Source organism: Siniperca chuatsi, linkage group LG6 (genome assembly GCF_020085105.1).
Source record: "Siniperca chuatsi isolate FFG_IHB_CAS linkage group LG6, ASM2008510v1, whole genome shotgun sequence".
NCBI lineage: Eukaryota > Metazoa > Chordata > Actinopteri > Centrarchiformes > Sinipercidae > Siniperca > Siniperca chuatsi.
In genome coordinates, this window is record NC_058047.1 from 32915839 (window position 1) to 32941242 (window position 25404).

The window sequence follows — 25404 nt, forward strand, 5'->3', positions numbered from 1 at the left end:
ATATATCCATACCCATGTACTCGTATTCATATACTCACACAGAGTGACAATTTTGAAATTAGTTAATAGTAATAGAAAGGAATTAATTAATAGTAATAGACACTTGTTTGGGAGTGTGTGTGTGTATGTGTGTGGGGGGGCGAATGGTGGAAAGTGAGAAGAAAAGGGAAAGGGGGAATACTTAAGAATATTAAGAATAGTCTGGATAAAATTAAAGAGAGAATAACAGTAGAAAAACATTAGGAAAAGGAGAATAAATTAATAAATATGTAATAAAGCCAAGTGAGTGTGAAACTGAGATCAGCTGTTTGCAGCCTTTAGATCAGCTCAGAGCCGGCTGCTGCTGTAGACAGTACAGGTATATGCTAAGAGTGCCAGGGTGCTGAAAGGACACTCGACAGCTGAGAAAGAGAGGAGCATTTCAGATCTTGTCCCAGGTCCCATCTGGGCTAGAGCTGGCATTATCATTTCTTACCAAAAAGTCTGTAAAGCCAATTTCCAGGATAGAACATTTCCAAACTTCATGAACTGAAAGGAAAGGTTTCAATTGTCTTGTCTTTACAAAGCATTTATTAAAATGGAGCTTAAGATAAGGTGCTTTTAGGGGTGCGACACATCTCCATGAGGCCTTATCATCTGTAACTGGATTACAGCAAGCTGTGGGTTTTGTTCCTGAACCTGAAGTTATCATCATATAGAGAACGATGTTCTGTAGACTACTATAGAAAAACAACTGACAATGCAAAAAGATTTTTTTTTATACGTTTTGCAGTGTGCTCTACCTGTCTGTTGTTGTCAGACTGATCAAGTGTTCACCCCTGAGGCCTTACTGTAACCTTTAAACTACACGGCAGTGAGCAGACACACCTTTGAGAAACATGCATGCATGTGACTGTTGAAGTTATAAAAGCATACATGAAGTATGTGTGTGTGTGTGTGTGTGTGTGTGTGTGTGTGTGTGTGTGTGGGGGGTAGGTAGGTGTGCCTTTAACAGAAATTATTTAAGGCTCATCTTTTCGAGCAGCTGACTCAAGTCCTCAGTGGGTTTTCCACACATACATAGAAAGGACAAGCTGCCGTATGCTTTGGCTTCCCTACACTCATGGCTCGGCTCTCCCTCACAGAAGTGGGCCTGCTGCTCTTGGTACTACTGGCCTTGGTGAGTATTCACCCTGAAGCTACTCACAACTTTCACCTTGACACACCAGGACATGCATCAGGACTGATCAGGAAATAGATGTGATACATGATTGCTCAACTTTTGTTTTTCAGATGTAGAGTTGCACATCATGCACGGTAGAAAATAGTTTCAGTTACAGCACCCAAACACTAAATGAAATACTACATCACTAAATAATGCACTGATAAACAGAGACAGTGGACAGTTGGCGCATTTCGTCTGTAATTATTATCTTTCTCTGCTGTAACTGCAGTGTGTGCAGCAGTCAGCGATGGATGAAAAGCTGCTCGACCACTTCATCTCAGCTTGTTTTAGATTGTGGCTGCCTAAATAAACCACACTAAAATGGAGCTGCATTTTTGAGAAATGCCTGAACAATAACGCTGTGTTGGAAAGTGTAAGATGCAGTAAAAGATGAGAAGTGTCGTCTGTCTGTTTGGCACATATAACCAGCTGTAATACATTGTTTACTTACATCAATTGCTTGATGTATACTCATTGAAGTTTTTAAACTTACAGAACACAATTTACCTTCTCTTTGTGTTGAGATACTATATATTCAAATCAAGACAAGTTAGTTTTATTTATGTAGCCCAAAACTCACAAATTCGCCACAAAGGGAATTCATAGTAAATACATAAAGATATCAGATGTTACGTGTTGTGAGGATAAAATGTGACTTTAAAGTGATGAAAAGTATCATTATATGTGTTTCACAGAATGTAGCTTTTGAGCTAATAAAATGTTCGTTCATGCTATAAGAACATTACGTCTCTCTTGGAAAAGACATTCTTAATCTAACTTTAAGACTTTTACCTGGTTAAATAAGTAAAGGCCAAACCCACACAAAATCAGGTTCATTTGGAGTAGAGTTTATTATTGTTGTTATTTTTATTAGTAGTAGATCTTTTATAGTGTAATAAGTTAATGCGATTAAGTTAATAATCAGTCCAGATTTTTCAAATATAAAAACAATTAGGAGAAGAACAAATACTCCTTTTTCCCAGCAGACATTTAGACTTTTCATAGTAGGAAAAGCAAAGGTGTTACTAATATGTAACAATAATAACGAGTGTCCCAGTATATGACAGTGAGACAGTGAGGCAGCATGAACAAAACCAGGACCCTGAAACTAAATTTAGTCAGAATTCATTTTATTATTGACACCGGTGATTTTCTTACTGTCACATGTCAACATGTCTGCTGTGAAAAAGGCCTATTCAAGCTGAAGACAGTAGCTTACCCGCCCTCCAAAATATGATATTACATTACACCCTTCATGATTGTTTGTACAAACATAATCCGATTTTGAAAACCCCTCAGCACATACATTACTTTATAATGTCTGCATTAGTTCTATGGTCACATAATTTTCCATTCAAATCTTTAATGTGGCCTCAACCAAGTCTGTTCAGAAATTATCATCATAGAAATATCTGTAATACAGAAGGCACGGCAACGCATTGCTGTTGTGGTAGAAAAACAGAAAAGAAATCATTTTAAACAATCATTTTATCCTGCAAAGTATCTATGAAAACTTGGCAGCAGAGCTAGTGATGTTTAGTCATCAGTAAACATGCTAGCAGGATAGCTTGATAGCACTAGAGCTAGCTTGGTTAAGTTGTCTTTTGTTTATATATACTGTACATACAGTATATGTACAGTATATTTATAGGTACCGTTTCGTATTTTGTATCCTCCTGGCTTTTATTGCAGTTTATTTAGCTAATTCTCTGTCCAGAGTTTCTCCAGGTAAAGAGGTTTTTTGCCACTTGGTGTCACAGGTGAGAATGCACTAGTCAAACTTCCACACCACCAGTTACATCCACATCAAGATCACCACACCCATCCCGTGTTAAATTAATTCAATTCAATTTTATTTATATAGTGCCAGTTCATAACAGAAGTTATCTCATTGCACTTTTCCTATAGAGCAGCTCTAGACCGAACTCTTTGTAATATTATTTACAGAGACCCAACAAATCCCACCATGAGCAAGCATTTGGAGACAGTGAAGGAGCTTATGGAACATTTACTGCCTGGCTGAACACATTGTGCTTTTGCAGTTATCCACTGATTGCACCATTTTACTGATGTCAAATTAAGGACTCCAAGTGTTGAACATGACAGCAGCCAGTGTCGGCCACACACACATCACACAACCAAGGAAACATGTCACAGCTGAAATCAGCAGGGGCCCAGCTACCAGCTCCCAAACCACAGTCACTTTACCAGTTCCCCATGCTGACACAGGAACATAGTTTTATCACCACACAGTGTGCACAGGTGCTGAATGCCAAACATATTCGAGGCTGTTCTCATTCACTTTTCGTAGTTATACTTACGAAACACAGTAAAACACAGGACTTTCATTGGGAGACTGGGTTTCGTGTCACATGTGAAACCAAAAGTCAACACTGAGTTATTTTAAGTTACGTACATAAGTTACATAACCTACGAAAGTTGTCACATGTTTACGTGTGAATTATGTGACTTACTGTGAATTACTAATGTAACTTACTTAGTTTAACTGTAACCGTGAGTTTTTCCTAAACCTAACCAAGTAGTTTTTGTGCCTAAACCTAAGCAAATAATTTTGTTGCCTAAACCTAACCAAACTACAATCATTTCACATCGTTAACCACGTGTTTATTGTTATCATGACGATGAAGGTCCGGTACACCTGTTGCTGGTTGCTGGACATTCGTAGGATAATGTATGAAAAATGGTGCATTACTTTTCGTAAGATTTATACGAACCGTTGTATGAGGATACATTGCATATTCACAATCATTGCTGACATGCTACCTGTTCATGTTCAGGAGCTGGACCATACTTCAGATTACACTTTATTTTGGTAAACTGAATACTTCCCTGTACACTCATGATTACTCTACTTAAAGTGTGCTATTCTTGACCTCATATTGCACTTAATGTATTCATGATAAATAATTAGCACAACTTTATATGTACATGACAGGCTGCTATTTTGAGACACCATTAAGTCATAAGTGCTAATATTTTACGGTATTTTTGAATAAATTAATCAACATATACTTTGTGTATACATAAATTATATCAGCTGATATAATTTGGCTTAATATACAACACATATTTGTTTAATATACTGTCAATATGTAAATATACCCGGAAGAGCAATCTAGAGTGGGTCGTCCACCAATTGGAAGGTCAGTGGTTCGATCCAAAGCACAGAGATGTATTATAGGTACAATCAAAATATGTGTACATACTGTACCTCCACACACATTGTGCCATGCTTTTCTATTTGTCTCTTTCTCTATAGTTGATCAGTTACACCACAGCACATATTCTAATCTGTAGATTCACTTCTATCTTGTCAGTGGATCTCTAATTCAGTAATGGCATATTTACATACAGTATTTATTTTTTATTTTTTTGTCTTTCAGGAAGCTACTAGTTTCCCTTCATTTCAGTATGAAAAATGTCTTCCAGAGACAAGTCTGGCATTTGGTCTCTAACGTACACATAGAGTATACATACCGTACAGTACTGCACACAGTACTGCTCACTACAGTCTCCATTAAAGCAAACTCAAGTGTATGTCTGCTGTTGGTTTTCAGATGCTCAGTGCTGACTCAAGAGAGAAGAGGCCAAAGACACTGAGGAGGAAGAAGAGAGAGTGGATCCTTCCTCCTGCCAAGCTGCTGGAGAACACTGACTACACCCACAGGGAATTCATTGCCAAGGTCATTTGGCTTTTGCTCATTAAAATTTCCCACAATTAGCATATGGTGGCATCATAATTTGTTAAAGTGCCTGGATGGATGAGCTCAAAAATTCTCTAAAACATCAAACTGAACTGGTTTCTGTTACGCCACTGTGGGTGACTGTGGCTTAGTGGTAGAGCGGGTCGTCCACCAATCGGAAGGTCGGCTGTTCGATCCCAGCTACATGTCGAAGCCTACATTTCCCAGCCTACATGTCGAAGTGTCCTGACAGTGGCAAGACTGACCCAAATTGCTCCAGAGGGCTGTGCTATGGCTGTGTGAGTGCGAGTGTGTGTAGAAAGGCGCTATATAAGAGTGTGCGTATAAGTACAGTCCATTTACCATTACCACTAACCCTGCAGTGAATAACCTGTTTCCACTTGTTGGAAAGAGAGTTCCAATCCTCAGCTGCACCACTATGGAATTTGGCCCTAGGCTAAAGGCTGATATATACTCGCAGAGAAGGGTTGTTTTAACTTCCTACCTATGCAGACTTTCTCGCTCTTTATACTGGTCCCGTCATAATTGCTACGGCCCTTAGAGGTTGCTGCCTAACAATAAACATAAATATCAACCTAGACAACCTATACGGCTGTCTTTCTGGTGAGGACGGGCTGATTTTAACTGTGTGAAAGTGCCAAACAAAACATTTTAGACAAAGGCCTGAGTGTGAGACATTTTAGAACAACCTCTTACGAGCAAAAATGTTCCAGGTTTGTTTATTACAGGTATAAAAACACTTTTGGCCCTGGTTGGTAAAACCACTGCTGTAGTAGTCATTTTTCAATCTCCAAGAATGCAAATATGATTACTGAAGAGCACAGGTTGAGAGGCCCAAGTGGCCAGGGCCCCCCCTAAACAAGAGCCTGTTATTAATATCTCTTAAGGGAGAGTGAAAGAACTCAGTCAAAAATAAAGATGTCAAAGTCACGTTTAGATTTGAATATAGTTTCCAAACCTTTATTTATTTTTATTATAGTTTTGTATCTGTTATAATAGTCATAATATTATTTTACATATTGTAGCTGCTCAGTGCATATAAGCTAAAGTAAGTTACTCATTTACTATTATAACTATTAAAATTTTTTGACAGCAGAATAGCTCTGCTTTGAGAAAATAAAACCTGCAGACAGCTTTCCTTTGATAGTTTCCTTAAATATTTAGCATAGTGTGCTACAGCATTTTGTATAATATTTGGGGAGAAGAGCGTCAGTGCGACTCTGTCATGGCAGGACATTTCTAAAGGATTTGGACAGCCTCTCTTCAGCTCCACTATAAATACTGAAATTCAGTTGCAGTTTTTTCAACCAGTAGCAGCACTTTCCAATTATGGTTAAAATGACTGTGACCAATTTATATTATATATATTTATATTTATATAATTTATATTTATATAGCACCAATTTCAATTAAATAAAATTTTATTTATATAACGCCAATTCATAAGTTGACGTGATAGTGAGCTGCTGTAGCAAAAGAGTTTCTCCTCGGGGATCAATGAAGTATTTCTGATTCTGATTCTGAAGTTATCTCATTGCACTTTTCCTATAGAGCAGGTCTAGACCATACTCAGTCAGTTAGCTTAGGATAAAGGTTGTATGGATTCTTTTAATATGTGTGATATTACAAATGGCAATGTGATTTTGAATTCAAACTTTAGTCAACTATAATTCCTGTGGAGAATTTTGGTAAAATAAAAAAAATGGCTGAGCTCAAACTTTCTGCACTGCTAATAGTGGACTTAAATTCAAGGTTTTCTATACCCCTGAAAAATGTAGCAGTTTGAATAGACTGCCTTTGTATTTTAGACCAATTTTTACTGAACAAGCTGGGATGTTTTCTTCCTGAATGGAATAATGAAAGATTCTGAATATGATAGAACTCTGCTCTGATTGATGTCTGCTCCATAGAAATGGAGGAAGAGGTTCTTATGGTGCCATTCAACAGTAGCCATAACATATCAATACATGTGTGTTGGGACCACAGGGACTCCACAGATAAATTTGTTCACATGTGTGAACTTTTACTGTGAAACATGAACCATTGAATTCAATCTCCCACAATACTCCAGACTTCACACTTCATGCATGAACTCTGGTCAGTGTGACCTGTGATGTCACCAGGTCAATAAAGGGATCAGCTGGCCATTGCTGTTCTCTTTCTCCTGGACTACTTCACTGCAGCTGCTGCAGCTGCGTAATCTGCTCGGAGCAGAAACACTAAACTGAACTCTCTCTCTTACTGCAGCGACGCAAGAGCCTGCAACCAAGTTTAGTTTGCGCCAGTGGCTACCACACATCTTCTCCATGGTTAACGTGAGGTTATTATTGTAACCATAGTTCTCAGCCACTGCTAAATTGATGTTAGTAACGTATGCTCCATACAGACAGTCTTTGCATGCTAACTAACTCTAACTTGGCACTGTTATCCTACACAGATCATACACATACATCTTAATTTGGCCTTAAACACAACCCCGCACGGCAAAGAGAAACTTTAAAACTCCCGCTCCATGTGCTTTCTTTTGTCTGCAACACGTGTGTCCATGCTCGTGCATGCTGAACATACAGAGATAGATCAAAGAAACACACACCTTCTTTCTGGTGTACGCACACACATGCTCTCCATCGCGCACACACACACACACACACACACACACACACACACACACACACACCTTTTGTTCTAGTGCATTTTAATTAGATTTATTAATTATTCTAAATTTATAGTTTAGTATATTTTATGAGATTAAATTAATTAATCATTTTCTCTACTTTAAGAGTGATACCACAAGGTGAATTTAAGTTAAATTCTATTATTAATTATTAATAATAGTAATATTAGTTATTATTCTATTATTCAATATAAATATTGATGCCATTTAAACCATAATTCCCTACATGTGGTATGTGGAAATGCATTATGTTGTTCGGAATGAATAGCATATTCAGTATTCCCATGAAAAGAGACCTTACTAAAACAATAAAATAACAATAATCGTAACAGTGTTTACAAATCCTTGAATTTTATGTCTGTGTTTTGTTGTCAGATTCGCTCCGATAAAGACAAAGAGGCAAAAGTGGAGTATTATCTCTCTGGACCAGGAGCTGACAAGCCACCCTTTAACCTCTTTGTGGTGGACCATGACACCGGGTTTGTACGAGTCACTGATATTCTGGACCGGGAGAAATATCCATTTTACAATGTAAGTCTCTTTAAATAAACTTAAACTTATCACTATACCTGCTCATATGCTCATAGTCTTTGTCAGCCAAGTAAGTGCTATAACAAGGAGAGGATAGGTTACACCTATGGTGATGGAGAGCAACCCTTAGACATATTTGCTTATGTTCTGCATCGCACAAAGAGGCAAAGAGCCTCCGCCAGATAAATACCAAAAAGAGCAGCTCATTGAGAATGGCAGCGCAGAAAGTTATTGCAGGAGGTCAGTAACAAAATTTGTTCTGCCTAATGTCCAAACCAGGCATGGGCTTAAACTGTCTATTTGACAGCTCGTTAAAATAATGCTGAGGAAATTAAAGAGCATAGGTGGTTAATGGCATAGTCATTATAACCTGACACTTCTCACTATTACTCTTGTTTTCTGCTGCAGTTCCCTCCACCACCCCAACCTCCACCATATGTGCTGAATGTTTATGTATGTATGTGTTTATAAAAAGGGATTAGCTCTCTCAGCAGAATCATTACTGCTGCTCTGGTTCTTTGAAACTTCCCTCATAGACTAAGAGGGTAAACATCATTGACATTGATTTCACCAAATTGTAACTGAGCAGTGACTGTGGGGAGCACACACACCGACACACATACCCACTTAGACAGACACACATAGTAGGGCTGCCCTTAACTAAAGATTTTCCTAGTCGACTGGTTGTCGTTATTTCAAACCATAATCAACTAATCGTCGCACATTTATGATATTAATTTAATTATGGAAATATTGTAGCATGATCAAGTCCAATCCGGATTAACATTTTGGATCTTTATTAATGAAAAGAATTGGACTTTTCTGAAAGCTGGCTTCTAAGTCATAAACCAGGCCTGTCCAGGCCTGTCCATGAGAACTGGGAGGTTGAAGACCTTCTCCTGCAACCTCCTCTGTCCCATGACCATAATAATTTTACCAGACTCAGGTATTCACCTATTATGATGTAGATAATAATAGCAGATGTCATAACATATATTAGGCCTACCATGTATGACATTTAATTAACACTGTCTGTTAATTACTTTATAAGTGTTACGGACAGAACTGGCCGGAGACACTAGGCAGTGTATGATATAATTTATTGAACACAAGTACTTAGATAGTGAGTGACAGGAGGTATACTGTCCTTAGAATGGAGGTGCAGAGTTCTGGAGTCAAGTGGCGGAACACAGAGGAGTCGGACCACACGGGCCAGGAGACTGGAGCGACTCACACGGAAGACTGGAGACACACGGGGACTGGAGCCACTCACGGAGAACAGGAGTACGAAGGAGCCGGTGAAGTGGTACTGGGTACTGGTGGCTGGTAGACTTACGGAGGACTGGAGAAACACGGGGACTGGAGCTGGAGTGTCAAACACGGAGACCAGGAGCATGATGTAGCCGGAGAAGCGGTACTGGGTACTGGTGGCTGGTAGACTCACGGAGGACTGGAGAAAACACGGGGACTGGAGCTGGAGTGTCAAACACGGACAAGGTGTTTACTGATTCAGGGGAACTAGCATTCTATCCTTCATCAGAACACCGACCCAGACTGTGACAATAAGTGCCCAATATCCCATTTTATTCATGAAAGTGTGTGGTGCCTTCCAGCAACTGATAAGACAAAGCTTTAACATGGGAGAGCTAAACTTAAAACTTTATTAATCCCTCAGAAAGAATTATGATTAGATATGGTGGGAGTAAGGTTTCACGCCTTGAACACAAAACAAGGGGGGATGCAACAACGGACTGAATCCTGAGGCCCAGCAGGCCTCAACTGACCCTGTGGGACCAAAGGCATAGAGAACATGTTGGAAAAATGCAGATATCCAACAATTCTGAAAGAAAGAAGCCTGCTAAAAGGAGATCTGTGCCATTTCTGAGATCTAACAAGGTTAGAAAAGAAGAACCATGGGCCTTATGCACCAGTCACGTGGTGCAGAGAAGGAGAAACAGTGAGCGAGACGGAGCGAAAGAGACTCAAAGACTTAATGCTTAAAGAAAGAAACTATTAGCAAACTTACAGTTGTATGCGAAAGTTTAGGAACCCCTGACAATTTCCATGATTTTCATTTATAAATATTTGGGTGTTTGGATCAGCAATTTCATTTTGATCTATCAAATAACTGAAGAAATAACAGCCTCTAGACGCTTCCTATAGCCTGTAATGAGTGTCTGGATTCTGGATGAATGTATTTTGGACCATTCCTCCTTACAAAACATCTCCAGTTCAGTTAGGTTTGATGGTTGCCGAGCATGGACAGCCCACTTCAAATCACCAAGTGTTTTTCTTGGAACGTTGTGTTCTTTTGCCGCCATGCATAACGCCCCTTGTTATGACCAAATAACTCAATCTTTGTTTCATCAGTCCACAGCACCTTATTCCAAAATGAAGCTGGCTTGTCCAAATGTGTGTTTGCATACCTCAAGCGACTCCGTTTGTGGCGTGTGGGCAGAAAAGGCTTCTTTCGCATCACTCTCCCATACAGCTTCTCCTTGTGCAAAGTGCGCTGAATTGTTGAACGATGCACAGTGACACCATCTGCAGCAAGTTGATGTTGTAGGTCTTTGGAGGTGGTCTGTGGGCTGTTTTTGACCGTTCTCACCATCCTTCGCCTTTGCCTCGCCAATATTTTATGTGGCCTGCCACTTCTGGCCTTAACAAGAACTGTGCCTGTGGTCCTCCATTTCCTCACTATGTTCCTCACAGTGGACACTGACAGCTTATATTTCTGCGATAACTTTTTGTAGCCTCCCCCTAAACCATAATGTAGAACAATCTTTTTTTTTCAGGTCATTTGAGAGTTGTTTTGAGGCCCCCATGTTGCCACTCTTCAGAGGAGAGTCAAAGAGAACAAGAACTTTCAATTGGCCACCTTTAATACCTTTTCTCATGATTGGATGCACCTGTCTATGAAGTTCAAGGCTTAATGAGCTCACCAAACCAATTGTGTGTTCCAATTAATCAGTGCTAAGTAGTTACAGGTATTCAAATCAACAAAATGACAAGGGTGCCCAAATTTATGCACCTGTCTAATTTCGTTTTGATGCATATTGCACATTTTCTGTTAATCCAATAAATCTCATTTCACTACTGAAATATTACTGTGTCCTTCAGTTATTTGATAGATCAAAATGAAATTGCTGATCCAAACACCCAAATATTTATAAATGAAAATCATGGAAATTGTCAGGGGTTCCTAAACTTTCGCATACAATTGTAAATTACTGATACAAGATTAAAGAAGTTGCTACATCCAGTTGCAGCACCAGAGTCCTAAGGACTGCAACAAACTTTAAACTCAGCCAAAAGCTGGCAGACATCAAAGACATCCCGAATGCCAAGAGGAGGGCCTTTACTGATGGTAATAGGAGGAGGTGAGGGCAATCCAGACTGACCTGAAGGTGAAGATCGGGGAGGCCAAGGAGAAGTACAGGAGGAAGCTGGAGTGGAAACTCCAGCAGAACAACATGAGAGAGGTCTGGAGCAGCATGAAGAGCGTCACTGGCTTCAGACAGAGAGCACAGGAGTTGAAGGCAGCTTGGACAGGGCCAACAAACTTAATTTGTTCTTTAACAGATTCGACACACCGGCTCCTGCTCATCCCCCCTCTAACTCAGCTGCTGTCGGCCATCAGACTGCTGCCTCCCCCCTCCTCCATCTTCCTGGGAGAGTCCTACTCCCCCATCAACTGGCTCTCAGGCTAACAGCCCTCTTCAGACTGATGACTCCCCCACTCCCCTGCCTGTAACCTGTGCTGTGTGCCTGACTGCTGACCAGGTGAGAGGACAGCTGATGAAACTCCACTCAAAAAAGGCTGCAGGCCCTGATGGCCTTTGCCCTGGGGTGCTAAAAGCCTGTGCCCCCCAGCTATGTGGAGTCCTTCAACATGTCTTCAACCTGAGTCTTCAAAGGGTCCCTGTTCTGTGGAAGACATCTTGCCTCATTTCTGTGCCGAAGATGCCGCATCCCAGTGGCTCCAAGGACTACAGACCGGTGGCACTGACCTCACACATAGTGAAGACGCTAGAGAGACTGGTGCTGGAACAGCTGCGGCCCATGGTCAGACCCCTCCTGGACCCCCTTCAGTTCGCCTACCAGCCCCGGCTGGGAGTTGAGGACGTCATCATCTTCCTACTGAACAGCATCTACATCCACCTGGACAAGCTAGCATGGATTGGTGAGGATCGTGTTTTTTGACTTCTCCAGTGCTTTCAACACCATCCGGCCAGTCCTGCTGGGTGATAAGCTGGCAGCAATGCAGGTGGATGCCCCCCTCGTGTCCTGGATTGCAGACTACCTCACTGGCAGACCACAGCATGTGCATCTGCAGCACTGTGTGCCGGACAGCGTGGTCAGCAACACTGGGGCCCTTCAGGGGACTGTCCTCTCTCCCTTCCTCTTCACCATCTACACCACAGACTTCAGCTACCACACAGAGTCCTGCCACCTTCAGAAGTTTTCTGATGCCTCTGCTGTGGTGGGATGTATCAGCGGTGGTGATGAGACTGAGTACAGGGCTGTGGTGGCTATCTTTGTCTCATGGTGTGAGCAGAACCATCTGCAGCTCAATGTGACAAAGCAATGCAAAGACCACATAGAATTTTTATATATAGTATATATAATATAGTTGAATAGTAGTGTTAATATTAATAAATTAGTAATAATAGGAATGACAGCCATAGGAAGAATAGTATCATCAGTAACAGAGCCAATAACAACAACTGTAGTAGCAGTTGTCGAGCAGGAACACGGGGGCAGCAGGTGGCCCAAAACCACAGATCCAGTTTCTGCAGTTCCGGAGGCAGAAATACCTGCTGAAAGCGACAGAAGGAGAGGAGAGAAACGAGAAAGCACAAAACTACGGGAGAGATGTTGAGTTAGTAACATGCAGTAATGGGATAAAAATGTATATTGATGGAGAGGGAGAGAAAGAGGGAGGAAAGAGACGCATCATGTGAAGTCTCTTGTCAGTCTAGGAACGAGATGATGGACATTTTCTCCATGGACACATGGTCTTTGTTAAAGTCTTATCTGAATATGGAAGTCCTTTCCCTTTCCGGAGTATGGCGTGGAGCTGAAGAGCCAGGAGACGATTGCAAGCAAGGGCTGAGGGGAATTCAAGGGACAGGTAAGTAATCGACGGGTAAGGGAGTCAGGTATATCAACATGGTAGGATTGAGACCAGACAGTGAGTGAATGGGAGGAGTGCTGCTTTATATTGCTGGTGGGTGATTGCTGACAGGTGAGTGTAATCAGTAGTCAGGTGATTGGGACCTAATGACTGTGGTGGGCGGAGACGGTGGTGATTGTGTAGGCTCCCTGACACCCAAACTGGGATCTGATTTCACAGGAGAGGAGCTTGATAACTGAAGGCTCTGGCTCCCATTCAACTATTGGAGACTCTAGGAACCACATGTAACCCTGCATCCTGGGAGCGCAGTGTTCTAGTCGGATAATATGGTATTATGAGATCTTTAAGATACGATGTTGCCAGACCATTAAGAGCTTTGTAGGTAAGGAGAAGGATCTATTCTAAATTTTACAGGGAGCCAGTGCAGAGAAGCTAACATTGGAGAGATATGATCTCTTTTTCTAGTTTTTGTCAGTACACGTGCCGCAGCATTCTGGATCAACTGGAGAGTCTTAAGGGACTTATTCGGGCAGCCGGATAATAAGGAATTGCAGTAGTCCTGCCTAGAAGTAACAAATGCATGCACTAATTTTTCAGCATCATTTTGAGACAGGATGTGCCTGATTTTTGCAATATTACATAGGCGAAAGAAGGCAGTCCTTGAAGTTTGTTTCATGTGGGAGTAAAGGATAAATCCTGATCAAAGATAACTCCAAGTTTCGTTACGGTGCTGCTGGAGGCCAGGGCAATGCCATCTAGAGTAACTATATCTTTAGATAATTTGTCTCGGAGGTGTTTGGGACCAAGTACAATAACTTCAGTTTTGTCAGAGTTTAACATCAGAATGTTGCAGGTCATCCAGGTCTTTATGTCCTTAAGGCATGCCTGAAGTTTAGCTAACTTATTAGTTTCATCTGGCTTGATCAATAGATATAATTTGGTATCATCTGCATAGCAATGAAAGTTTATAGAGTGCTTCCTAATAATACTGCCTAGAGGAAGCATATATAAGGTGAATAGAATCTGTCCAAGCACAGAACCTTGTGGAACTCCGTGACTAACTTTGGCATGCACGGAGGACTCACCGTTAACATGTACAAACTGAGATCGATCTGATAGATAGGATTTAAACCAGCTTAGTGTGGTTCCTTTAATGCCAATTACATGTTCCAGTCTTTGTAATAGGATGTGATAGTGCTGCGTTCAACACCATTGACCAAGATCTATCAAGACAAGTACAGAGACAAGTCCATTGTTTGATGCAATTAAAAGTCATTTATAATTTTCACTAGTGCTGTCTCTGTGCAATGATGCACCCTAAACCCTGACTGAAAATCCTCAAATAAACTATTGTTATTTAGAAAGTCACATAACTGATTGGCGACTGCTTTCTCAAGGATCTTGGAAAGAAAGGGAAGGTCTATATATAGGTCTATAGTTGGGTAAAACCCCTTACTGACAGCTGCAGCTTGTTTGTTTGACAATTCAAATTACTTGCTTGCAAGTTGCCATTAGCATTTATAGGCTTTAAAAACACTATGAACAATTCCCAGTTGCTCTCTTTATGTTTGTGAATTATGTTAGAACTCAGAATTGTCTGGTTAGCCAGCTGTATTTTTAATCTGGTCATTGCTAGCTAGTTTTCTAGCCAGTACGACACTAGCTAATATTTACAAACATCATATTCATACTACTACAGTTGTAATGTATCATTAGTCTGTGACTTCAGTGGCTGGCTAGCAAGCTACATTTATTGCCAGTGTTTGGTTTTATTGTACTTACTGGTTAGACGTAGATGTAAGGTGCTGTGGCGAACATCGCTGCACATTCATGTGGAGACGTGGGGAGGAGAAGAGGAGTGCTAGTTGGCAAGAACAAACAGGAAGTTAGAAAAAATGCTTATCGCTTACAGCCCCTTTTAACTTAGCTAACAGTTAGTACATTTGGCACTATAGTTGGGCGATAAGTGTAAAGTGGAATATGTAAAACCTCAGACACAGAATATAGACAAAAATCCTCACACACACATGGGCACACACACAAAACAGCAGCTATAGGAAACTGTAACTGTAACACTCATTGCTTGCAGGTGGCACAGGTTGGCAGGTGTGGAAGTGGCCTGACAAAGAGTGAACAGTTCCAACTTGTGGAGAATCTACAGCCCAATGAACAGCAGTGAATCAATTGCAAGCCAGTAAAGTTGAGCTTGAAGATTCATTCTTGACCTTAAAACTCAAGTTCCACTTACTGGATTTCTTATGTAGCGTTCAGCCACATCTTGTGGAGTTTGCTCAGTTGTCATGAAGCTCAACTTACTAGATTTCTTCCATACCAACTCCGTCTGTTGATCAATGCCACGAGAAGTAACTGAGATGTGGCTGAAGGTTTAGGAGTAAATCTAGTAAGGAGACATTAAACTGAGATTTTCTTTCAAAATTGTCCCATCTCTTCATGTAATTCATGCAGCTAACAGGGATCGCTAAATACAGAGATGGTTCCACAGCAGAGGACGACATCCCACTGACTGTCACAGTCCTGGACCAGAATGACAACGCTCCCTATTTTGAGCTATATACTGGCAACATCTCAGAGGCAAGCAAAGAAGGTACTGCCAGACTTTTAACACCTATTTTATCCATCAGCCTGCTACTGTGAGTGATGGATCCAACATGAACACACTTCTTGTGCCAGCATTCCAATACTTTTGATTATTTCACATAAGAAATGTCTGTATTTCTGCTCTTCTCACTGGTCTGAAGTAGGCAGGGCTCAGTTGGAAATATGTTTTCGTGCACCAATCAGAGTTTAGCAACTTTTGAATCGCCGTGCACCAATCAGAAGGTCAGTAGTTCGATCCCGGCTTCCACCAGCCCACATGTCGAAGTGTTCTTGAGCAAGACACTGAACCCCAAATTGTTCCAGAGGGCTGTGTATGAATGATTGGACTGATGAGCAGTTAGCATCTGCCATCAGTGTATGAATGGGGTGAATGTGATATGTAGTCTGAAGCGCTTTGAGTGGTAGGAAGACTACAAAGGTGCTATACAAGTATAGTCCATTTACCATTTGTTTATGTCGCCAATGCTGTCAATCAGATCTGATCATAGCACACCCACACAGTTCTGATGAAGCAGATCATCTGAGTTTATGAGTGTTAAACTCTTTAAAACTTCGTTTAAAGCAGCCCATGTTGGTAGGTTTTCCTGACAAGAACCTTCACCCTGTCCTCTCCTGAAAAGAAACTTATTTTTGGACGCAGTTGCTGTAGCCTACTCCGTCACTACGGTTGCTCTAGAGCCATGTAGAGAGAGAGTTGTGTCATTTCCGTTCAGTTTCAATTCAAGTGGCTTTATAGGTGTGACTGCATACAATGCAACGTTGCCAAAGCATTGGCTTGAATGTAACAGACGTTTATTTATATGTAAAAGTCCCGCACTCTAGCTTTAAATGTAATCAAAAATTAGGTTATGGGTCATCTAAATTGCAGCTTATCAAATGAGCATGGACATGGTTGCATTTTTAAAGGAATTTATAAATCATTAACTGCTCTCAACCCCCCATGTTTGATGCAATTCTTTGAGAATCATATATCACACAACATTCTCATAAATGGTGTGACTGCAGCCCGTCTTATTAGATCTATACACAGTCGTAGAAAAGGTTTCAGTCGAAGTCATCTGGACACTGTTTTCAGAATCAAGACGTTTCGGCTCCCATCCGGAAGTCATTCTCAATTGTGAAAACAGTGTCCAGATGACTACGACTGAAACCTTTTCTACGATAGAACACTCCTGGACGAATGAGGGACTACACCATCTATACACAGTCTGGATATACTGTATGTGTGAACAGGTCCAATGAACACTCATTTGATGGATTCTGCTGAGATGATCTTGTCCTGTTGTGATCCACTGCAGGAACCTTTGTTATGCAGATCGAGGGGAAAGATGATGACCAAGCTGATACGATTAATGCAAAGATCTCCTACAGCATCATCAGTCAGGAGCCAGAAGGCACAGGTCACATGTTCACTATAGATGAAAAGACAGGCAAACTGTACGTGAAAGAGTCCACACTGGACAGAGAGGTGAGGCTGCTGCTCACTACACATAAAACACACTCCACATATGCTGCAGCCTTTTTGTGCAGACTAATTCTAAAAACTTATAAGATCTTTTTTTTCACTGTATGACTGAGCTGTCTGACAGGTGGAATTAATGACAGATGATACATTTTCTCTTGAATTCAACCATTTAGTTTGATTGGGGCATAAACATTACTCTCTGTTTGCACTCTGTTTAAATACTCTCTCATTCTCACATAATTTGAACCACTCACAACATCCAACCTACAAGGTGGATGGGGGGGGGATTCAAAATTCAAATTCAAGGTGGAATCAAAGAAAGTTTTACAGCACTATTTTGCCCTGAGCTGAACTTTATCACCATGTAATGACAACACTGTTGTTGAATTTGACTGAAACCTAACCTAATTAGCTTTTGTTGACAAATTTTGGTTTACTGTTTTTCCTCCAACAGACTTATGACTTCTACAAACTGGTTATAAAGGGAAGTGATATGGGTGGGGCAGCAGGGGGGCTAACCGGGACAGGAACTGTGGAGATCAAGGTCCTGGACATCAATGACAACATTCCCACTCTGGAAAAATCTGAGGTGAGGAATATGGCTTCTACATTGCACACAGCAGTAACAGTTCAGGAACCTAAATTAGGAAATGAGACAGGGAAGACAGGTGAAACAATGATATGATCTTCAACATAAATCAACCCTGCTTATTTTCTTTCATCTCTTTTTTTTCTTCACTTCCTCTCCTCTAGACCTTTTGCACAGGAGGAACTACTAACTACTAACAACACAGCAGTAATATACAGTTGTATGCAAAAGTTTAGGAACCCCTGACAATTTCCATGATTTTCATTTATAAATATTTGGGTGTTTGGATCAGCAATTTCATTTTGATCTATCAAATAACTGAAGGACACTAATATTTCAGTAGTGAAATGAGATTTATTGGATTAACAGAAAATGTGCAATATGCATCAAAACGAAATTAGACAGGTGCATAAATTTGGGCACCCCAACAGAAAAATCACATCAATGTTTAGTAGAGCCTCCTTTAGCAGAAATAACAGCCTCTAGACGCTTCCTATAGCCTGTAATGAGTGTCTGGATTCTGGATGAATGTATTTTGGACCATTCCTCCTTACAAAACATCTCCAGTTCAGTTAGGTTTGATGGTTGCCGAGCATGGACAGCCCGCTTCAAATCACCCCACAGATGTTCAATGATATTCAGGTCTGGGAACTGGGATGGCCATTCCAGAACATTGTACTTGTTCCTCTGCATAAAGGCCAGAGTAGATTTTGAGCAGTGTTTTGGGTCATTGTCTTGTTGAAATATGCTGTGTAAAATCTGTGGAGTATCACTGGGCCTATTTTAATCAATCAACAACCACTGCAGAGTGATAGGACTTAGGTACACGGGCTATGTGGGCATTTCCTCCTGATATTTTGGTTCATGTATCATGTATCAGCCAGTGTTCATTTGGGCAGCTATTTCAGATGTAGTCTTAGTCTTTAGACAAAAATGCGTATTAGTTTTAGTCACGTTTTAGTCACTTTTATCCTTCATAGTTTTAGTCGACGCAAACTCAAAACATTTTAGTCAACAAAAAGTCATTACATTCTAGTCAACTTTTAGTCAAAGTGTGTACTCTGTTTTAAACTAAACTAATTCATTACCATTAAAATCACACTAGAAACAATTAGTAGATTAATATGCCTACCTGGCCTTAGAGCTAAGAAATCATACACAAATATCTTCCAAATAAATTGCTGTGTAATCTTAGAAACAACAGTTTGACTAGAGAGTAACTGCGATGCATGTTCAAAGCTTTCCATTAAGCTTTTTCTGGTAAGGACTGGAGTAAGGACAGGTAAGCAAAAAAAGAGTTGCTTAAAAATATATAAATAAATAAACTCGCAGGCTATAAATGTTTCAGCAGCAACACGTGATGCGCACTGACACATTAACAGATCTGAAAAGCCAACACGGTTGTTACCCATATGTTTCACTTGAACGATAGGACAATACATGAAAAAGAATTTCACTTGTCTGACCAAAAAGTTTACTTGTCCTGGACAAATCATGACGTTAATTGTCAAGCCCTGCATGTTTCACTCACAAGCTTTGAAGCTAGCAAACTAATGTTAGCCAACACATTAATCCAGCTAATGTTAGCCTGGAAGCCAGGCTCATTCATTAATTTATTAACACAAACTGAAAACTTTTGTGAGAAAAACAGGCTTACAGCCAGTCTAAACCAACATAACTTGGTAGCAAATTTGCCACAAGCTGACAGAGCTGACTGCCCAGTAACATTGACTTAACATTAGCAGATGTAGGCCTATATGCACATTATGTTCATTAGGACTTACAGTTAGCGCCTTCAAGTGTCTCTTCAGGCTGGTTGTATTCCTCCCACGTAATTTTTAGCTGCAGGGTGTCTCTCCATCACACGTTACTACAGTGCATTGTGATTTCCTTTCTGCCAAATTATAAATAAAGTGTGTCCATAGATCTATTCTTTATACTGATGTTGTTGTCATTAACTCTTAGTCGGTTTGGTACAACATCACACGTCACATCAATCTGCACCACATGTCAATGAATGACGGGAATGCATCGTTTATATTTTGACAGACTAGATTGCATTTTGTGAATGTCCTATAGCCCACCATTAACATTTTAGTACCGTCTTGTCAACGAAAACAAAACATACATTTTGTCATAGTTTTTATTATTAAAGATCTATTCTTAGCTCGTCAATGTCTCGTCTTTGTCATGGAAAAAAGGTTGTTGATGAATATTTTTGGTCATAGCTTCCGTTAATGAAATTAACACTGGTATAAAGAGCTGAATATAGATCAGAGTATGGTGTTTAATAAAAACACTCTCAGCCAATCCTATCACTGGTCTCATCGCTCTAACCCTTCTTAATGCATTTCGAGAATAAAATATAAAACAGCAAAAAAAAAAAAAAAAGAAAAAATTGGAAAGATGTGATCCACAGGATTAATAACCTCTGTTTATCTGACATCTCACACATAATCTGTCAGAATACTGAGTTAAAATGAACCAGTCTGATGTGTGTAGAGGTGTGTGTGTGGTTATTCTGTAGCAGCCTGGTGTCATTTACAGGTGATTTAATTAATTTAAAACCCTGTCATGCTTTGAATCGTATCTTCTGAAACGTGAACAATGTGTCATCATCAATAATAAAAAATCTTTTTTTTAAAGTAAAACAGGAATCCAACAAGGATCGGTGCTAGGCCTGATACTCTTTAGTCTATACAACCTTCCTGAATTATGTCCTAGGGCTGGTCTCCAGATGTAAATGGATGATACAGTCATATACAGTTATGGAAAAAAAGGTATTGCGGTCACAGACCAATTGTCAAAGCACCTGGAAGCAATAGCTTGTTGGTTTGAAAACTTGTGTTTGACACTTCACTTAAAGGTAAAGATCAACAGTCATTCAAGTTTCTGAGGTCAAATATCTCAGTCTAACATTGGATCCTCACTTGGAATTTGAACATTTAAAAAAAAATAGTACAACTGTAAAAGTCAATCTGTACACATTTAGACTAATCAGAGAATGTCTAACATTTGATGCAGCCAAAATATATATGCATTCAATGATTTTCTCACACCTCAGTAACTGTGTTACCTCATGGTCGCAGGCAAGTTCATCAGTGACTAAACCCCTAGAGAGGTTATACAATTGTGCAATAAAAATATTGGCCAAAAGGCTAATAAGATCGCACCACTGTCACATCCTCTTGCATTTGCAAATGCCAATCTTATCCACAGGTGTTTACATGGCCAGTCTCCTCAGGCTCTCATGGTGCAACCTTTACAGGCCTTTGGATTGTCCACTAGAAACACTACTGCAGGGAACTGTAAAGTATCGTATCTGAATACCTCCTTTGGCCAGACGTCCTTTTCGATAAAGGGAGCTAACATATGGAATATGCTGCCTACTAAACTCAAAACAGACCGGGGGTGGGTCGGTATGTGTATATATACAGTATATGAGTATGCCAGCAAGTCGTGATGCTGTTCCTATAAGGTCAACAAAATGTAGCACAGTTTTACTTTGTTGTAATTTTTGATGCCGTTTTAAACGCATCTACTTGTTGGAGAGTGCTTAATTAAAATTGTTTATTTACATTTTAAGCATTATTGTGTTATGTTGCATATTTGCTCCAAGTAGTTTCTTGTGGACGAAATCATCAGAATGCCAGAGGAGTGACGTTGCTCCAGAAACAGATGTGGTTCTGAGACATCTGTTCTCAAGGCCACGTCTAAGACACATTTTGCATCAAAACACCAACAACTCTCTTTGCGTTGCCTCATTTGAATGAATCTCCCTCCTGTTTGTTCCTCTCCTCCCACCTGTGCACCGTGCGCAAATCTTCTCAAAGCTTACTTACTTACTCTGCACTGGGTACCAAAATACCACTCAGACGGGCAAAGAGAGTTTCAAGGTCAGGAAAATACCAAACTGTCAGAGCGCTGCTTGCTCTGGTCATTGCACCTCCATGAAAATAGAGACCTAAATTATTTAAATCACTTTGTAGCACAACAAAGTCAGCTAACTCTCACTTAGTGTACACTACACTACCTTTTCACTGCAGTGTATATGAAAAGATTTACAATGGCAGCATCATGTTATTTGACAATGGCACCACCACTGTTTTTTCTCACCACACTTTTTTTGGGGTAAATTATAGCATAGTGTGTTTTTCCAAACTTGATGTAGAATCAGCAAGTTTCGACAAGAACCTGTCAGCATGAGCTGAACTAAAAGAGCAATATCTCCACAGTTTAGTGGAACTGCTTCAAATATTTGAGAATGAAAGTTAATTCTTGATATTTGTAAACAGTATATGTAAAATATAAATCTAATCTCAAAGGTCCATTTAGTAGCTTTCAACTGCTTCTCAAAGTATTAGTAAATGAGGCTTGCTCAGGTGTCATCACGTGACTTAGGGCACATGATAACAGGTATATGGGTAGAGATTATAACCACTGTCTGGCCTCCTTAAACTTTCTCCGACCATCCACTGACTCCCGGTCCATGACCTCTTCCAGTGGATGCTGTGAGTGGTTTTGGTCTGGTGTTCACAGACAGCTGATGTTGTCTATTGCCAAAGTTTATACGTTTTCTGCACAGGAAAGTGTAGAACTAATGCAGACACAGAACTGACAGTAAGACTTGTGTACATTTTTAGCCCATAAACAGTTTTCACTATTCTGTATGTTTTGAATCTTATTCTGTTTGCAGTACTCTGGCTCAGTCGATGAAAATGTTGCTGATGTAGTTGTGATGAGAATCAAAGCTCTGGACAAAGACCTTGAACACACAGACAACTGGCTGACTGTCTTTACAATCGCCAAAGGAAATGAGGACAATCTCTTCTCTATTAAGACAGACAAAGAAACCAATGAGGGCATCCTGACGCTGATCAAGGTATTTAGATGTGTGTGATTTGACTTTAAATATTATGATATTTTAATTTGTTTTTATTTGAATTACTGTAACTAGTGTTGGGTAGGTCCCTAACATTTGTATGCCTCTTCTTATCTCTTACTGTCTTCTCTCTCAACCTTATTTTCTTTCCATCACGGACCAAACAGCCTGTGGATTTTGAAGAAGTCCAGAATCTTGAGCTTGGCCTGCTCATTGAGAATGTAGCTCCTTTTGTGGAGGGTGGTGTTATACTGATGGATGTGGATGTTCAGGTTGGTGAGAAAGATCCTCTGGCTACTGGAGCTAGAGCTGGAGCTGGTGTTGGAGCTGGTGTGGGTTCAGGGATAGACCTGGGAGTAGATGGAGGGTTGGATGCAGGAGTGAGTACAGGTGTAGACGTGGGCCTAGATGCTAACCTGCAAGGGGGGGTGAATGTAGGTTTGGATGCAGGGCTCGGCCCTGGAGTTGGGGTTAAGCCTGGTGTTGAGCCTGGAGTAAGCACTGGACTTAAACCAGGTGTCAAACCAGGACAAGGGACAAAGCCGAAGCCAGATGCACCAGCAAAAAGCTATCCCATTAAGATAGCAGTGAATAATGTGCCGGAGGGTCCGGTATTCATACCTGACACCAAGAATGTTCCTGTATCGGAAGATCCAAATGCAGCACCTGAGGATGGTGTGATCACAGTGTTCGCTGCTGTCGACCCAGACACAGGAAAACCAGCTGAAGACGTCAGGTTAGTCAAGCTGCAGCTCTGCTGACAGCATGGCAAAAATGGCAACTATAAAATATTTAAAGCAATTAGCTTAGCATAAAGACTGGAAGGAGGGGAAACAGCTACATGGTGTTAATTAGTGAGCTTTAGAGGTGTTGGTAGGTGAACTTTGGACAGAGCGAGGCTACCTGCTTCCCCCTGCTTCCAGTCTTTATGCTAAGTTTAGCTAATCGTCTCCTGGCTTCAGCTACATACTTACATTGACATGAGAGTAGCATCGATCTTCTCACCTAACTCTCAGAAAGAAAGTGTTTATGTTTGCTTGTGTTTGTCCCCAAATTACTTTAACCAAATCATTACTTTTGGTTGTTTGTTATTGCTTTTCTTAATGTTTTTGTTCCATTTCTTACATATTTCTTACATATTTCTTGTGCTCCAGTTATGCCAAAGCCTATGATCCAGATAACTGGTTTACAATCGATGAAGAAACAGCTGTTATTAAACTCAACAAGGTACCAGATAGAGAGTCACTGTTCTTGGTGAATGGTACCTACATTGGCAAGATTCTGGCCATAACCAAAGGTAATACCATTTGTACTTTATAATCCTGTAAGCTTATTTTCAACGATAAGGCATAATTTCTTCCCTCATGATACGTTTCTCTTTGAACAGCCTCTGCCTTCCCTGCTGAAGAACTTTCTTATTAATTCAACGCTTTACTTCTCTGAACATGATTTATCACCTATATGTTTATGAGTTGGATGAGCACTTCATAAATGTATTGTAAATTACCAGAAGTAATTTATGAAATGAAGCACACTGAGTTCTGACAGAACCTGCAAAACTACTTTGTGACTCAAGGTGTGTCAGCCATAGAATGAGAAGAAGCCCCGGGGTGAAATAATGTACACCCACTGCCAGTTTTAACAGACCTCCATACAAACCAAGAAGAAAAACCCCTTTGACATTGTTACAAAAACACTATTTAAATTGAGGATTGTTCAATTCAATTCAATTTTATTTATATAGCACAATTTCATAACAGAAGTTATCTCATTGCGCTTTTCCTTTAGAGCAGGTCTAGACCGTACTCTATAATATTAATTACAGAGACCCAACAAATCCCACCATGAGCAAGCATTTGGCGACAGTGGCAAGGAAAAACTTTCTTGTTCAGATGTGTGTAATAGAAATGTTGTACTGAGCAGTTAGTTTTGGCAGACTAATGTTCAAGCCATTCATTTTTTGTAAAGCTACTGTAGGAAACAGGTGTTCACTGCTGATTTGACCTTTACACTACAGAGTGGATCTTTATGGTGTTGTGCCCTTACAGTCTGTGTGCTGTTTGATTAACTAAGCTGTTGTCATCCTCAGACATGCCATCAAAGACAGCCACAGGAACAATAGCCATTCAAGTCACTGACTCTAACGACCACTGTCCCACCCTGACCACCACCCACAGCAGTCTGTGCTCTGATGGAAAAACTGTTTATGTTACTGCCTTTGATGAGGACGTTAGCCCCAACGCTGCTCCATTGACATTCAGAATCATACCTGATGGGACACAAGGCAACTGGGACGTAGAAGTCATCAGTGGTAAGAAAATGTGCTAAGTGGTTAAGTTAAAGATTTAGTATTTGAATTTCCAAATAAATGAAAACTGCTGTGCCACCAAAATTTGACCCTGAGTTTGTTATTGTTTTATTTTAATTGATCAAACCTGACATACAGATTCAAAAAAAGGACTACAAATTCTCTTTGATGTGCCTGTAATGGTAGCATACATTATTAGAAATAGTTGAAGTTTTACTGTACTACTAGTATTACTGCTAAAGTTATGAACACTAGTAATAAAGATAATAC

At 40.3% G+C, this 25404-nt stretch overlaps 1 protein-coding gene across 2 annotated transcripts in view; it reads left to right on the top strand.

Annotated features, from left to right (window-relative positions):
• The first annotated feature begins 1005 nt into the window (after window positions 1-1005).
• Window positions 1006-25404, top strand: part of LOC122877664 — a 32725-nt gene continuing 8326 nt past the window's right edge. Inside the window, exons 1-10 of one of the 2 annotated variants that reach the window (XM_044199515.1) lie at window positions 1006-1159; window positions 4783-4908; window positions 7979-8134; window positions 15738-15876; window positions 17189-17358; window positions 17810-17944; window positions 22641-22826; window positions 22994-23562; window positions 23981-24123; window positions 24916-25137. In XM_044199515.1, the coding sequence (XP_044055450.1) occupies window positions 1103-1159; window positions 4783-4908; window positions 7979-8134; window positions 15738-15876; window positions 17189-17358; window positions 17810-17944; window positions 22641-22826; window positions 22994-23562; window positions 23981-24123; window positions 24916-25137 (1903 nt within the window). In that variant the 5' untranslated portion in view covers window positions 1006-1102. Of the gene's footprint in view, window positions 1160-4782; window positions 4909-7978; window positions 8135-13180; window positions 13269-15737; window positions 15877-17188; window positions 17359-17809; window positions 17945-22640; window positions 22827-22993; window positions 23563-23980; window positions 24124-24915; window positions 25138-25404 lie in introns of those variants that run through there. The other variant, XM_044199516.1, reaches the window with a different exon arrangement.